General features: G+C 55.7%; 1 protein-coding gene across 1 annotated transcript in view; it reads left to right on the top strand.

Moving 5' to 3' along the window:
* The first annotated feature begins 575 nt into the window (after positions 1-575).
* Positions 576-15,694, top strand: part of LOC308512214 (neuroligin-4, X-linked-like) — a 118,331-nt gene continuing 103,212 nt past the window's right edge. Inside the window, exons 1-3 of the mRNA XM_081082011.1 lie at positions 576-744; positions 1,636-1,721; positions 9,748-10,511. Of these exons, the coding sequence (XP_080938137.1) occupies positions 10,058-10,511 (454 nt within the window). The 5' untranslated portion in view covers positions 576-744; positions 1,636-1,721; positions 9,748-10,057. The remainder of the gene's footprint in view (positions 745-1,635; positions 1,722-9,747; positions 10,512-15,694) is intronic.

Here is a 15,694-nt window from a genome sequence, read left to right as displayed (position 1 = left end):
TAGCTTTGGCGACGTCATCTCTTCGCCGGCAGGGGTTGTATCGCAGTCGTCTTTGAAATGCCCTTTCCGTCTCGTCTCATTCAACGTCTGGGCTCAGCCGTCACTCGTGAAATGCAATAATGTGGGACTTACGGACGCGATGTTTTGGGGATTATTTAGGAAAGAAACATCGTCATGGAACCATATTGAAGCATCTGAGAGGATCGATGGCATCTTTTAGGAAGATACCAGGAGGCGCGGTGCACGAATTCGTGCACCCGTGGGGTCCCTCGGCCTGGCTTGCGGGATCGGGCCGAAACCGGCTCTCGGACATCCCCCGAGGCGTCCCGGATGGCGACAGGCGCAGGCCAGGCCGGGGGACCCCACGGGTGCACGATCGGGGGGCCGGGGAGGGACCGTGGGAGGGCTGTCTGCCCCCTGGTGGTCAGGGCACGTCATAGCAAGCGGCTGAGCGGCCTTAGCATATCATTAGCCTATGACGCTGTGATCGGTTGACCGGCCGACTGGTCGACCTGACACTTAGCCTGTTGGGCTTTTATTATATGGGATTTATATCCTCCTCTCTTACGTTCTAGGTGTCGTTTTGCCCAGCTCCCCAGGGCGAACTGGAATGGCTCTGAAGGGCTGGAGGAATCCCCAAGGCTTCCGTCGTGAAGATGGAATTATCTGGGGAGCCTTCCCTGAAACGTTATCGTAGTGCGGACTGTATCGTTCGTCGCTTCCTCGTCTGACAGTGCTCCAAAGGTTTGTTTGCTAAGATTCCATTGAATAGTATAAGGTTGTTTTTTTTTTTTTTTTAAATATTTATTTTATTGATGTCAGAGAGGAAGGGAGAGGGAGAAAGAGATAGAAGCATCCATGATGAGAGAGAATCATGGATCGGCCGCCTCCTGCATGCCCCCCACTGGGGATCGAGCCCATAACCCCGGGCCTGTGCCCTTGACCGGGAATCGAACCCGGGACCCTTCAGTCCTCAGTCCGATGCTCTATCCACTGAGCCACACTGGCTACGGAAATAAATATATGTGTTTTTTTTAAAAGAATTACTCTACGTCACTAGCACTCACTAGTTCTTATAACCACCCAATTGAAAGCTTTTAAAGGATGTAACCTTACCCAGGTGGTGTGGCTCAGTGGTTTTGGGTCGACCTATGAACCAGGAGGCCAGGGTTCGATTCCCGGTCACGGCTCGAACCCCAGTAGGCAGCGTGCAGGAGGCAGCCGATCCATGATTCTCTCTCATCATGGATGTTTCTCTCCTTCTCCCTTTCTCCCTGAAATCAATAAAAAATATATATATATATATATATATTTTAAAAAGCCCTGGCTGGTTTGGCTCAGTGGATAGAGCGTCATCCTGTTGACTGAAGGGTCCTGGGTTCGATTCCAGCCAAGGGCACATACCCCGGTGGCAGGCTGGATCCCCAGCAGGGGGCGTGCAGGAGGCGGCCGATGCATGATTCTCTCTCATCATGGATGTTTCCCTCTCTCTCTCTCTCTCCCTTCCTCGCTGAAATCAATAAAAATATATATTTTTTATAAAAGCATGCATGCTTGAATTTGCTGAGGTCCCCCCTTCCCGCCCCCCCATCTCTTCCTGCCGGCGGCGACTTCTGTCCTCTGTTTGATTGACAGGAAACATGTTCTGAGCTCGGAAGGCAGGGTGTCTCCGGGGCCGCGTCCTCCTCCTCGAAGGCGTCTCCCAGAAGGACCGGGTCATGGTGAGTGTCGCGCCTGCGCAGACTTTTCCCGCCTCTGCGGCCGCCTTTGCAGCCCGGTTCGCAGGAACCCAGCCGCGCGGGCCCCGGGCTGGGGTGGCGAGCATCTGTCCTGGGCAAATGGGCCCGGATGGCACCGGCTGGGAAGGGAGGGTCGCGTGAGAACGGCTCCTTCATTCAATCGCCCCGATGTCCATGGTACATGGGGTGCGTCTTGCATTACCCAGAGCCACCGCCCTTTGCAGACCCCAGGCCCTTTGCATACCCTCAGCCCTTTGCAGACCCCCAGCCCTTTGCAACCCCCAGCCCTTTGCAGACCCCCAGCCCTTTGCAGACCTCCAGCCCTTTGCAGACCCCCAGCCCTGTGCAGACCCCCAGCCCTTTGCAGACCCCAGGCCCTTTGCAGACCCCCAGCCCTTTGAGAACCCCAGCCCTTTGCAGATCCCCAGCCCTTTGCAGACCCCCAGCCCTTTGCAGACCCCCAGCCCTTTGCAGGCCCCCAGCCCTTTGCAGATCCCAGCCCTTTGCAGGCCCCCAGCCCTTTGCAAACCCCTAGCCCTTTGCAGACCCCCAGCCCTTTGCAGACCCCCAGCCCTTTGCAGACCCCCAGCCCTTTGCAGGCCCCCAGCCCTTTGCAGATCCCAGCCCTTTGCAGGCCCCCAGCCCTTTGCAAACCCCTAGCCCTTTGCAGACCCCCAGCCCTTTGCAGACCCCCAGCCCTTTGCAGACCCCCAGCCCTTTGCAGACCCCCAGCCCTTTGCAGATCCCAGCCCTTTGCAGGCCCCCAGCCCTTTGCAAACCCCCAGCCCTTTGCAAACCCCCAGCCCTTTGCAGACCCCAGGCCCTTTGCAGACCCCCAGCCCTTTGCAGACCCCCAGCCCTTTGCAGACCCCCAGCCCTTTGCAGACCCCAGGCCCTTTGCAAACCCCCAGCCCTTTGCAGACCCCAGGCCCTTTGCAGGCCCCCAGCCCTTTGCAGATCCCAGCCCTTTGCAGGCCCCCAGCCCTTTGAGAACCCTAGCCCTTTGCAGATCCCAGCCTTTGTAGACCCCCAGCCCTTTGCAGGCCCCCAGCCCTTTGCAGATCCCAGCCCTTTGCAGGCCCCCAGCCCTTTGCAAACCCCCAGCCCTTTGCAAACCCCCAGCCCTTTGCAGACCCCAGGCCCTTTGCAGGCCCCCAGCCCTTTGCAGATCCCCTGCCCTTTGCAGACCCCCAGCCCTTTGCAGACCCCAGGCCCTTTGCAGGCCCCCAGCCCTTTGCAGATCCCAGCCCTTTGCAGACCACAGGCCCTTTGCAGACCCCCAGCCCTTTGCAAACCCCCAGCCCTTTGCAGACCCCAGGCCCTTTGCAGACCCCCAGCCCTTTGCAGACCCCCAGCCCTTTGAGAACCCCAGCCCTTTGCAACCCCCAGCCCTTTGCAGACCCCCAGCCCTTTGCAACCCCCAGCCCTTTGCAGACCCCCAGCCCTTTGCAGACCCCCAGCCCTTTGCAACCCCCAGCCCTTTGCAGACCCCCAGCCCTTTGCAGACCCCCAGCCCTTTGAGGACCCCCAGCCCTTTGCAGACCCCCAGCCCTTTGCAACCCCCAGCCCTTTGCAGACCCCCAGCCCTTTGCAGACCCCCAGCCCTTTGCAACCCCCAGCCCTTTGCAGACCCCCAGCCCTTTGCAGACCCCCAGCCCTTTGAGGACCCCCAGCCCTTTGCAGACCCCCAGCCCTTTGCAAACCCCCAGCCCTTTGCAAACCCCCAGCCCTTTGCAGACCCCCAGCCCTTTGCAAACCCCCAGCCCTTTGCAGACCCCCAGCCCTTTGCGGACCCCCAGCCCTTTGCAGATCCCAGCCCTTTGCAGACCCCCAGCCCTTTGCAGACCCCCAGCCCTTTGCAAACCCCCAGCCCTTTGCAGACCCCCAGCCCTTTGCGGACCCCCAGCCCTTTGCAGATCCCAGCCCTTTGCAGACCCCCAGCCCTTTGCAACCCCCAGCCCTTTGCAACCCCCAGCCCTTTGCAGACCCCCAACCCTTTGCAGACCCCAGCCCTTTGCAGACCCCCAGCCCTTTGCGTACCCCCCAGCCCTTTGCAAACCCCCAACCCTTTGCAGACCCCCAGCCCTTTGCAGACCCCCCAGCCCTTTGCAGACCCCAGGCCCTTTGCAGGCCCCCAGCCCTTTGCAGATCCCAGCCCTTTGCAGGCCCCCAGCCCTTTGAGAACCCTAGCCCTTTGCAGATCCCAGCCTTTGCAGACCCCCAGGCCCTTTGCAGGCCCCCAGCCCTTTGCAGACCCCAGCCCTTTGCAGACCCCAGGCCCTTTGCAGACCCCCAGCCCTTTGCAGACCCCCAGCCCTTTGAGAACCCCAGCCCTTTGAGAACCCCAGCCCTTTGCAGATCCCAGCCTTTGCAGACCCCCAGCCCTTTGCAGACCCCCAGCCCTTTGCAGACCCCCAGCCCTTTGCAGACCCCCAGCCCTTTGCAGACCCCCAGCCCTTTGCAACCCCCAGCCCTTTGCAGACCCCCAGCCCTTTGCAGACCCCCAGCCCTTTGAGGACCCCCAGCCCTTTGCAGACCCCCAGCCCTTTGCAAACCCCCAGCCCTTTGCAGACCCCCAGCCCTTTGCAAACCCCCAGCCCTTTGCAGACCCCCAGCCGTTTGCAGACCCCCAGCCCTGTGCAGACCCCCAGCCCTGTGCAGACCCCCAGCCCTTTGCAGACCCCAGCCCTTTGCAGACCCCCCAGCCCTTTGAGAACCCCCAGCCCTGTGCAGACCCCCAGCCCTTTGCAGACCCCCAGCCCTGTGCAGACCCCCAGCCCTGTGCAGACCCCCAGCCCTTTGCAGACCCCAGCCCTTTGCAGACCCCCCAGCCCTTTGAGAACCCCAGCCCTTTGCAAACCCCCAGCCCTTTGCAGACCCCCAGCCCTTTGCAGACCCCCAGCCCTGTGCAGACCCCCAGCCCTGTGCAGACCCCCAGCCCTTTGCAAACCCCCAGCCCTTTGCAGACTCTCAGCCCTTTGCAGACCCCCAGCCCTTTGCAAACCCCCAGCCCTTTGCAGGCCCCCAGCCCTTTGAAAACCCCCAGCCCTTTGCAGACCCCCAGCCCTTTGAAAACCCCCAGCCCTTTGCAGACCCCCAGCCCTTTGCAAACCCCCAGCCCTTTGAGGACCCCCAGCCCTTTGCAGACCCCCAGCCCTTTGAGAACCCCCAGCCCTTTGAGGACCCCCAGCCCTTTGCAGACCCCCAGCCCTGTGCAAACCCCCAGCCCTTTGCAAACCCCCAGCCCTTTGAGAACCCCAGCCCTTTGCAGACCCCCAGCCCTTTGAGAACCCCCAGCCCTTTGAGAACCCCAGCCCTTTGCAGACCCCCAGCCCTGTGCAGACCCCCAGCCCTGTGCAGACCCCCAGCCCTTTGCAGACCCACCAGCCCTTTGCAGACCCCCAGCCCTTTGCAGATCCCAGCCATTTGCAGACCCCCAGCCCTTTGCAGACCCCAGCCCTTTGCAGATCCCAGCCATTTGCAGACCCCCAGCCCTTTGCAGATCCCAGCCCTTTGCAGACCCCTAGCCCTTTACAGACCCCCAGCCCTTTGCAAACCCCAGCCCTTTGCAGACCCCCCAGCCCTTTGCATACCCCCAGCCCTTTGCAGACCCCCAGCCCTTTGCAGACCCCCAGCCCTTTGCAGACCCCAGGCCCTTTGCACATCTCCAAGCCTTTTAAAGACCCCCAGCCTTTGCATGCCCGTATGCCTTTGCAAATCTCCCTCCTGCATTGGCTATGAACGGCCCACTTAGCGTAGCCTTTTGCCGGCTTCCCCATGCCCTTAATTCCTACTCCCCCATATAATCTTTGTCCCTCTGCCCAGCATACGCAGCTGGCTGATGGGGAGGGCCGAGCAGATGTTTGTGGAGGACCTGCTGGTCTCCGGTGCCGCCGGCAGGATTGGGATAAACGCTCGTGTGGGATTAGAAATTTAAATTCGTCAGCCGTCGGACCCACCTGGTGCAAACCCCTCTGAAATCCATCGTGCAGCCATTGGCCACCCCAAGCTCACTCCATTCCAGCCTTTCTCATTTCACGGCGTCCGTAAAGTAATTGCTAAAATACTGATGCCTATTCACACTGGACGGCTATTGTTGTAATATTTTTTTTTTCAGTCTAAAGGAAAAAAGGTCAGTGCCGATGACTAAATAGTTAGGGATTGCATGTTTTATTTTTTTAAAATATATTTTATTGATTTTTTGCAGAGAGGAAGGGAGAGGAATAGAGAGTTAGAAACATCGATGAGAGAGAAACATCGATCAGCTGCCTCCTGCACGCCCCCCACTGGGGATGTGCCCGCAACCCAGGTCCATGCCCTTGACCGGAATCGAACCCGGGACCCTTCAGTCCGCAGGCCGACGCTCTATCCACTGAGCCACACCGGCCAGGACCTTTCATGCAATTTTAAATTGGAGGAACCCAGTTGGGGTGGCTCAGTGGTTGAGCGTCGACCTAGGAACCAGGAGGTCAGGGTTCGATTCCCAGTCAAGGGCACAGGCCCGGGTTGCGGGCTCCATCCCCAGTAGGGGGCGTGCAGGAGGCGGCCGACCCATGATTCTCTCTCATCAGGATGTTTGTATCTCTTTCCCTCTCCCTTCCTGTCTCTGAAATCAATTTACAAAAAATATTTAAAAGAATGGATGGATGGATGCATAAATGGGTGGATGGATGGATAGATAGATAAATGGATTAATAAATGGATGGATGGATGAATGAATGCATAAATGGATGAATAAATGGATGAATGGATGTTTGTATGTATGCATAAATGGATGGATGGATGGATGGATGGATGAATGGATGAATAAATGGATGGATGAATAAATGGATGGATGAATAAATGGATGGATGCATAGATGGGTGAATGGATGGATGGATGGATGAATGGATTAATAAATGGATGGATGGATGCATAAATGGATGAATAAATGGATGAATGTATGTATGTATGTATGTATAAATGGATGGATGGATGAATAAATGGATGGATGCATAAATGGATGGATGGATGGATTGATGGATGAATGCAGAAATGGATGGATGGATAAATGGATTAATAAATGGATGGATGGATGGATGGATGGGTGCAGAAATGGATGGATGGATAAATGGATTAATAAATGGATGGATGGATGGATGAATGCATAAATGGATAAATGGATTAATAAATGGATGGATGGATGGATGAATGCATAAATGGATAAATGGATTAATAAATGGATGGATGCATGGATGAATGCATAAATGGATAAATGGATTAATAAATGGATGGATGGATGGATGAATGCATAAATGGATAAATGGATTAATAAATGGATGGATGGATGGATGAATGCATAAATGGATAAATGGATTAATAAATGGATGGATGGATGGATGAATGGATGTATGTATGTATGCATAAATGGATGGATGGATGTATAAATGGATGGATGGATAACTGGATTAATAAATGGATGGATGGATGGATGAATGCATAAATGGATCGATGGAGGTGAGCGGACAATTTGCATACTACGCTTTTATCATCTAGGATGACAAATTGATTTTTAAAATTATATTCAAGATATCATGGCATATGGGGATGGCTTCCGTTTTGTACGCGTGGCAGTTAACCAGTTAAAATCTAATAGAAAAAAAACCACGAAAAGCAAGAAACGCCAGCATTGCATGGTGTGTGGCCGTGAATACCCTCATGGGCAGCTCAGTTCTGCGGATCTGGCCTCCCTGGGGGTTCGCCTGGAGAATTTCATAAATACCAATGCTGCCCCCACCCCCCAGGCCCCCCGGGATTCTGAATCCCTTGGCTCGGGGTGCAGCTGGGACCGGGAGATTGTTCATTCGTCCCCGGGGGACCCGACTCACAGCAGCCTTGGAGATCCAGGGACCGAGAGCAGCTGGGAGTGTTGCTTTAATTAAAAAATCCCATCCATCCCCCGCCGGTGTGGCTCAGTGGTTAGAGCCTCGGCCCGTAGACCGAAAGGGTCCCGGGTTCGATTCCCGGTCAAGGGCACACATGCCTGGGTGGCAGGCTCCTTCCTCCCGGGCCTGGGCCCTGGTCCGGGCACGTGCAGGAGGCAGCCTGTCGATGTGTCTGTCTCACGTGGGGTTTCCGTTTGTCTCTCTCTGTCTTTCCTCTTTTTCTCCCTAAAAAATCAATGGAAAAATATCCTCGGGTGAGGATTAAAAAACAATAAAAAGTACAATAAAAAGTAAAATAAATAAAGTAAAATAAATAAAGTAAAAAATTAAATTATAAAATAAAAAAATCAAATAAAATAAATAAAATAAATAAAATAAAATCCGATCAAGTGTTCTCTTTACCTGGATACAGATTTTTCCATTAATAATAATAATTATTATTAATATTAATAAGGGTGCATCCTGGCCAGTGTGGCTCAAATATATTTATTGATTTGAAAAAATCAAATATGTTTATTGATCTCAGAGAGGAAGGGAGAGAGAGACACATCCATGAGGAGAGAGAATCATGGGCCGGCCGCCTCCTGCACGCCCCCCACTGGGGATGGAGCCCGCAACCCAGGTACATGCCCTTGACCGGAATCGAACCCGGGACCCTTCCGTCCGCAGGCCGACGCTCTATCCACTGAGCCACACCGGTCAGGGCTAAATATATATTTTTTATTGATTTCAGAGAGGAAGGGAGAGGGAGAGAGAGATAGAAGCTTCCATGATGAGAGAGCATCATGCATCGGCCGCCTCCTGCACGCCCCCTGCTGGTTGGGGATGGAGCCCGCTACCCAGGCACGTGCCCTCGACCGGGGATCAAACCAACCGTGACCTCCTGGTTCCTAGGTCGATCGACGCTCAACCCCTGAGCCACGCCGGGCGGGTGAAAGTTCTGTATTTATTTAGTCCTTGTGCCATCTCCCATCATGCCAGGAGGGCGGATGGGGACAGTGTAATAGGTGGTTCGAGAGAGAGAGAGAGAGAGAGAGGGAGGGAGGGAGGCCACGTTTGCATAACTGTTATCACAGTCCATTGTCACAATTGCTCTATTTTCTTATTATTGTGAATATCTTCTATACCCAGTTTAGAGGTTAACTTTGTGCCCCTGGCTGGTGTGGCTCAGTGGATAGAGCGTCGGCCTGTAGACAGAAGGGTCCTGGGTTCGATTCCCAGTCAAGGGCACAGGCCAGGGTTGCGGGCTCCATCCCCAACCAGTAGGGGGCGTGCAGGAGGTGGCCGGCCCGTGATTCTCTCTCCTCATGGGTGTTCCTCCCTCTCTCTCCCTCTCCCTTCCTCTTTGAAATCAATCGTATATAATAAAAGCCTCATATAAAGGGTCCGGTTGGCCATTCAGCCAATCAAAGCGTCATATGCTAATGATATGCTAAGGCCGCTCAACCGCTGGCCATGACGTGCACTGACCACCAGGGGCAGACAGTCAACTGGTCGACCTGTCGCTATGACGTGCACTGACCACCAGGGGGCAGACAGTCAACTGGTCGACCAGTCGCTGTGACATGCACTGACCACCAGGGGCAGACAGTCAACTGGTCGACCAGCCGCTATGACGTGCACTGACCACCAGGGGGCAGACAGTCAACCGGTCGACCAGTCGCTATGACGTGCACTGACCACCAGAGGCAGACACTCCAACCAGTAGGTGAGCTTGCTGCTGGGGTCCGGCCAATCGGGACTGAGCGAGACGGGCCGGACACGCCCTGGAGTCCTCCCTCCCATGGTCCCTCCCAGGCTGACCATCCTTCTGCGTCCCTTCCCAGGTCCCCATTATGCACCGGGGTGGGGGTCCCTCGTCCTGGCCTGCGCCCTCTGGCAATCCGGGCTGAGGGCACCCCCCCAGCCCCAGTGCACGAATTCCGTGCACCGGGCCTCTAGTAAAATATACTTAAAAAGCAAACAAACGTTCTACGGGATAAGCATTGAACCGGGGGGCGGCTCTCAGGGTGCATGGGGGCGTTAGCGGCCCAGATGGTTCTGTTCTGGCCTCATTATGTCCGTCTGCTTTCTCTCCCCGCCAGGCTGACCGCTGGGCGCTGCATTTCTCCTAACGGATCGTCTTCGCCAGCCGCTCTCGGAGGGTCTTGCCTCTTTGGATCCTCGTCCTTGGATTTCAGGATCCCCCGAAGGCTTCCCCGTCCACCATGGGCTACCCGGATCACGGCTGGCTCCGCCCTTGACCGTGACCTCTGTCTATGACCTTCCCGCCCCCCGCCCCGGGTCATCGGCTGCCTGGCTCTCTCACCCGCTCTCCCCGCGGGCCGGCTCCCCGGCTCCGCCCGGCTCTGCGTGCTGGGGGTCGCGGCTCCCACCCGGATGCGGCCCTGAATCATGTCGAGACCCCGCGGACGGGCGTGGGTCCTCCTGGCCATGGTCCACGCCAGCGTCTACCTGTGGGTCACGGCCTTCGCCCTGCGCTTGGCGCCCGCGGCCGGCCAGGCCCCGTCCCCCGTGGTCAACACCAACTACGGCAAGATCCGCGGCCTGCGGACGCCGTTGCCCAATGAGATCCTGGGCCCCGTGGAGCAGTACCTGGGGGTCCCCTACGCCTCGCCCCCGACGGGGGAGCGGCGCTTCCAGCCCCCCGAGCCCCCCTCGTCCTGGACCGGGGTGCGCAACGCCACCCAGTTCGCCGCCGTCTGCCCCCAGCACCTGGACGAGCGGTCGCTGCTGCACGACATGCTGCCCGTCTGGTTCACGGCCAACCTGGACACCCTCATGACCTACGTGCAGGACCAGAGCGAAGACTGCCTGTACCTCAACATCTACGTGCCCACGGAGGATGGTAAGTGCTCGACGGACGCGGCCGGCGGCACCCGCACCCGCGCCCCTCGCCTCTGCCCCCCCCCACCCCGGGGCTCTACCGCGAATCGATTTCCTATAAACCCAGGTCGATTTTTCTCTCTATGTTGAACGTGATCATGGACGCGGGTTCCGCTGTCTTTCCGTTGCCTCTGTCCACGGACGGTTCACGCGCGAATGAATGAATGACTTCGTCGCTTTTATACCCAGCCCTTCTAGCCACGCTCTGGCGTCTAGATTGGCAGACGTTACAGAACGTGAGTCGGAGAATGATACTTGGAGGTGTCTACCTGGCTCCTCCCTAAAGGGGCGAATCTACCCCGAAATAGCGGAATCTACGGAAAATAATAGAATAATGGAGATACAGGATTCAGGACCGGGTCGCGCTCAGGTGGGCGAGCTGAGCGTAGACGGGATGGCCCCGTTGGCGTCCGTATTTGGCGGGTATACTGGTCTCCGTGGGGTTTATGTTTTGAGGGTTGGGAGGAAGGATGCAGTGTGGGGGATACACCAGCGAGGGGTGTTTTAATAAAAAGGTTGAACTTTATTATGGCGGGCGAGTTCGTGTTGTTGACGTACATTTGGGGTTCCGTTTCCCCCCAGCCCGCACCGCGATCGAACGGCGAATGGATGGGCGTCGTCCGGCGATTGTGGCTGCGTGACTAAATCACGTGCTTGCCTGTGGGAAACGGGCCCTTTGTTCTGAATAACAGGCTGAATAATAAATATGATTCCTATTGAATAATGAGTCTATGGGAACTGCCATGTTCAATATCTGAATTCAGTCCAGTGCTGGTAACACGTGTCGACTTCCTGTGTATGTCGATTTGCTTACAAAATTGTTTTTATCGATTTTTTTTGAAAGAGAAGATGGGAGAGAGGGAGAGAGAGAGATAGAAACATCCATGATAAGAGAGAGAATCACGGATCGGCCGCCTCCTGCACGCCCCCTGCTGGGGATCGAGCCCGCAACCCGGGCCTGTGCCCGGACCGACCGGGGATCAAACCAACCTTGACCTCCTGGTTCACAGGTCGACGCTCAGCCCCTGAGCCACGCCGGCCGGGGCCAGGCACATTTCAGGTTAAACATGTTTATAGCGTCTAAAGCAGATGAAAATTGCGGGCTTCCAGGATACCTCGTTTCTCATTCCGCCGTTTGCCCCCCCTGTCCCCTAGAATCCTCGTCAAATGATTTTCAGGGACATTTTGGGTGCCCGTCTGCCATAAACCATAACATTATTCAGCCGATCTCCAACCTTGGGCGTTGCCTGCAATATAGCCCTTTCTAGATGTAGATTTTCAAAGGGGATGTTGCCCTGGTCGGTGTGGCTCAGTGGATGGAGCGTTGGCCTGCGGACTGAGGGGTCCCGGGTTCGAGTCTGGTCAGGGGCACATGCCCGGGTTGCGGGCTCCATCGATCCCCAGTAGTGAGAGTGCAGGAGGCGGCTGATGCATGATTTTCTCTCATCATGGATGTTTCTCTCTCCCTCTCCCTCCCAATCTGGAATAAATAAAAATATATATTTAAAAAACTAAAGGCCCGGTGCATGGACTTGTGCACCGGTGGGGTCCCTGGGCCTGGCCTGTGCCCTCTTGCAATCCGGGATCCCTTGGGGGATGTCAGAGAGCCGGTTTCGACCCGATCCCCGCAGGCCAGTCGAAGGGACCCCACTGGTGCATGAATTCGTGCACCAGGCCTCTAGGATGCATATAAGATCTTTGCTTAATCTCTTCCCACCCTCCCCCCTCTTCCCCCTTCCCTCTGCGATTCATCAGTCTGTTCCACGTTTCCATGCCTGTGCATTGAGCGTCTGCCCCCTGGTGGTCAGTGCGCGTCGTAGCTACCGGACAGTTGAACGGTCGCATAGGCTTTTATATATATAGATAGATTCTGAGCTTAAAAAAAAAAAGATGGGGTTCAGCCCGGCCGGTGTGGCTCAGTGGTTGAGTGATGACCTCTGAACCAGGAGGTCAGGGTTCAATTCCTGGTCAAGGGCACATGCCCGGGTTGCAGGCTCCATCGATCCCCAGTAGGGGGCGTGCAGGAGGCGGCCGATGCATGATTCTCTCTCATCATGGATGTTTCTCTCTCCCTCTCCCTCCCAATCTGGAATCAATAAAAATATATATTTAAAAAACTAAAGGCCCGGTGCATGGACTTGTGCACCGGTGGGGTCCCTGGGCCTGGCCTGTGCCCTCTTGCAATCCGGGATCCCTTGGGGGATATCGGAGAGCCGGTTTCGGCCCAATCCCCACAGGCCAGGCCGAGGGACCCCACTGGTGCATGAATTCGTGCACCAGGCCTCTAGGATGCATATAAGATCTTTGCTTAATCTCTTCCCACCCCCCCCCCCCGCCCCTGAGATTCATCAGTCTGTTCCATGTTTCCATGCCTGTGTGTTGAGCGTCTGCTCCCTGGTGGTCAGTGCGCGTCATAGCTACCGGACAGTTGGCAGGTTACTTAGGCTTTTATATATACAGATAGATTCTGAGCTTAAAAAAAGATGGGGTTCAGCCCGTCTGGCATGGCTCAGTGGTTGAGCGTCGACCTCTGAACCAGGAGGTCCTGGGTTCAATTCCCAATCAAGGGCACATGCCCATGTTGTGGGCTCCATCCCCAGCAGGGGGCGCGCAGGAGGCGGCCGATCCGTGATTCTCTCTCTCTCATCACAGATGTTTCTGTCTTTCTCTCCCTCCCTCCCCCTTCCTCTCTCTGAAATTGATAAAAGTATATATATTTTTTTAAAAAAAGACATAAAGAGGGCGGAAGGATGCCCGACAGGATAAAGGATGAAAAAGGCTTTGATCATCCGTTGCCCGTACCAGAGCCTCCTCGGGGGCCAGTCTTTAACCTCACGCACAATGCCTGCCTTTCAGACAGAAAAGCCTCCTGATTGGGGAGGTTGGCCCACAGTCCACCACCCGGGGAGAAAAATCCATAGTTTCCTTGATGACGGAGGCGTCGCCGTGCGATTGTGCTCGCTGAAACCATCACCCATTAGGCCATTCATTTCACGGCCACGCGGAATTGATCAGGGATGGGCGCACGCCAAAATTGCGAAAAGAATACACCCAGCCTCGTTATCCTTTTTTTACGTTTTTATTTCTGGGACGCCCTTCGCAAGCGATAGCTCACCGGGTCCGGACGAGGGGTTTCGGGCGTGTGTAATTGGGGCTGAAAAGGTAGCATCGATCTCCCTCCGTTAGGTCAACTTTGGAATATTTTTTTCCTCCCCGTGAGAGGGGGTATGTTTGCAGAAACCACACATCAGCGTCTGTTGGGTCAGGATGGTGGATTTTTTTTTGTTTGTTTGTTTGTTTTTAAGGATTCGCCGGTTTGAGAATCGACGGGGAGGTTTAGATATTTAATTATGGGCTATTCAGAAAGGGATCAAGTCCATTTTTTTTCACAAAAAACGTTAACATCATGGCCTGTCTGGTGTGGCCCAGTGGTGAGCGTCAACCTAGGAACCGGGGGGGGCGGGGTTCGATTCCCAGTCAAGGGCACAGGCCAGGGTTGTGGGCTCCGTCCCCAGTCGGAGACGTGCGGGAGGCGGCCGGTCCCTGATTCTCTCTCATCATAGATGTTTCTACCAAGGTACATGGCCTTGACCGGAATCGAACCCAGGACCCTATTCAGTCCGAGGGCCGATGCTCTATCCATTGAGCCACACCACCCAGGCCTCCCCTTTGTAATGTCAACGTGGTTTACCCCTGCTGCTCAGCTCAGAGGAATCGTCGAGAACTCGCCATCCTGGGTTCCAACGCCCGCTCGAACCCTTCCCGGTTGCGTGGTCATGGGCAGGTCCCTGGGCTTGTACACGCCTCAGGGTCTCCCGGGTGCCAAGGGCAGGTGTGTTGGGAGCTGTCAGGCACACGCGTGTCCGTACGGAGTTTTTAGGCCCGTATCCACCCTGCGCCTGTAACCCCCTCTGTTCCGTGATGTTGATGGGACACTGTTAATGGTAGACCAGATGGCCGATCGTTTCAGCGAGTGCAGTGCGATCGAAACTTCGTGGCCCGCGCGCAGAAGTCGGTATTTTGTGGAAGAGCCACACTCAAGGGGCCAAAGAGCCGCATGTGGCTCGCGAGCCGCAGTTTGCCGACCACTGAGCTAAAGTTTAGTGCGTCCATTATTCCATCTGATGTGTATATTAATCCAGCCCATAACGAATGCGAATTATTTGTGACCCTAGAGGCCCGGTGCACGAATTCGTGCACCAGTGGGATCCCTCGGCCTGGCCTGCGGGATGGGGCCGGAACCGGCTCTCCGACATCCCCGTGGGGTCCTGGAATTTGAGAGGGTGCAGGCCAGGCCGAGGGACCCCACTGGTGCACGATCGGGGCCGGGGAGGGACGCGGGAGGTTGGCCAGCCACGGAGGGACCACGGGAGGGCTCCAGAGCGTGTCCGGCCCGTCTTGCTCAGTCCCGATTGTCCAGACCCCAGCAGCAAGCTCACCTACTGGTCAGAGCTTCTACCCCCTGGTGGTCAGTGCACGTCATAGCGAGCGGTTGAGCAGCCTTAGCATATCATTAGCATATTACGCTGTGATTGGTTGACCAGCTGACCGGACGACCGGGCGCTTATCATATTAGGCTTTTATTATACAGGATAATGACTGACTGTGATAGTGGGAGAAGGACCAGCTGCAAGATCTCCAGGAGCAAGAATACCCTCGTGTTTTGTCTGCGTGTGGCTTTAGCCAAAGAGAATTGAGAGGGAATGGTGCTTTTGAAAGAAGAAAAGACTTGCCCGGCTTGTGTGGCTCAGTGGTTGGGTGTCTACCTATGAACCAGGCTGTTGGCCTAAAGCCTGAAGGGTCCTGGGTTCTATTCCCGGTCAAGGGCACATGCCTGGGTTGCGGGCTCAATCCCCAGTTGGGGGCGTTCAGGAGGCAGCCGATCCATGATTCTTTCTCATCATGGATGTTTCTATCTCTCTCTTCCTCTCCCTTCTTCTCTGAATCCTATATAATAATCAATCAATTTATTTATTTTTTTGAAAAAAGAGCAAATTCTAATTCTGATCTCTGCTGTATTTCCCATCTCTGTTGCTGTTGCTCTCGGCCTGAGTTGTCAAGGAGATGGTTTTCGCCGCCTCTGCGAGCTGCAGAAATTAATCAGGCACCCGTGGCAATGGGTTTCTTGGCAATCACACCCCCTTT

This window comes from Myotis nattereri, assembly GCF_964212035.1.
Source record: "Myotis nattereri genome assembly, chromosome: Y".
Lineage (NCBI taxonomy): Eukaryota > Metazoa > Chordata > Mammalia > Chiroptera > Vespertilionidae > Myotis > Myotis nattereri.
Note: the sequence above shows the minus strand (reverse complement) of the source record. Positions and strands in the feature narration are given on the sequence as shown.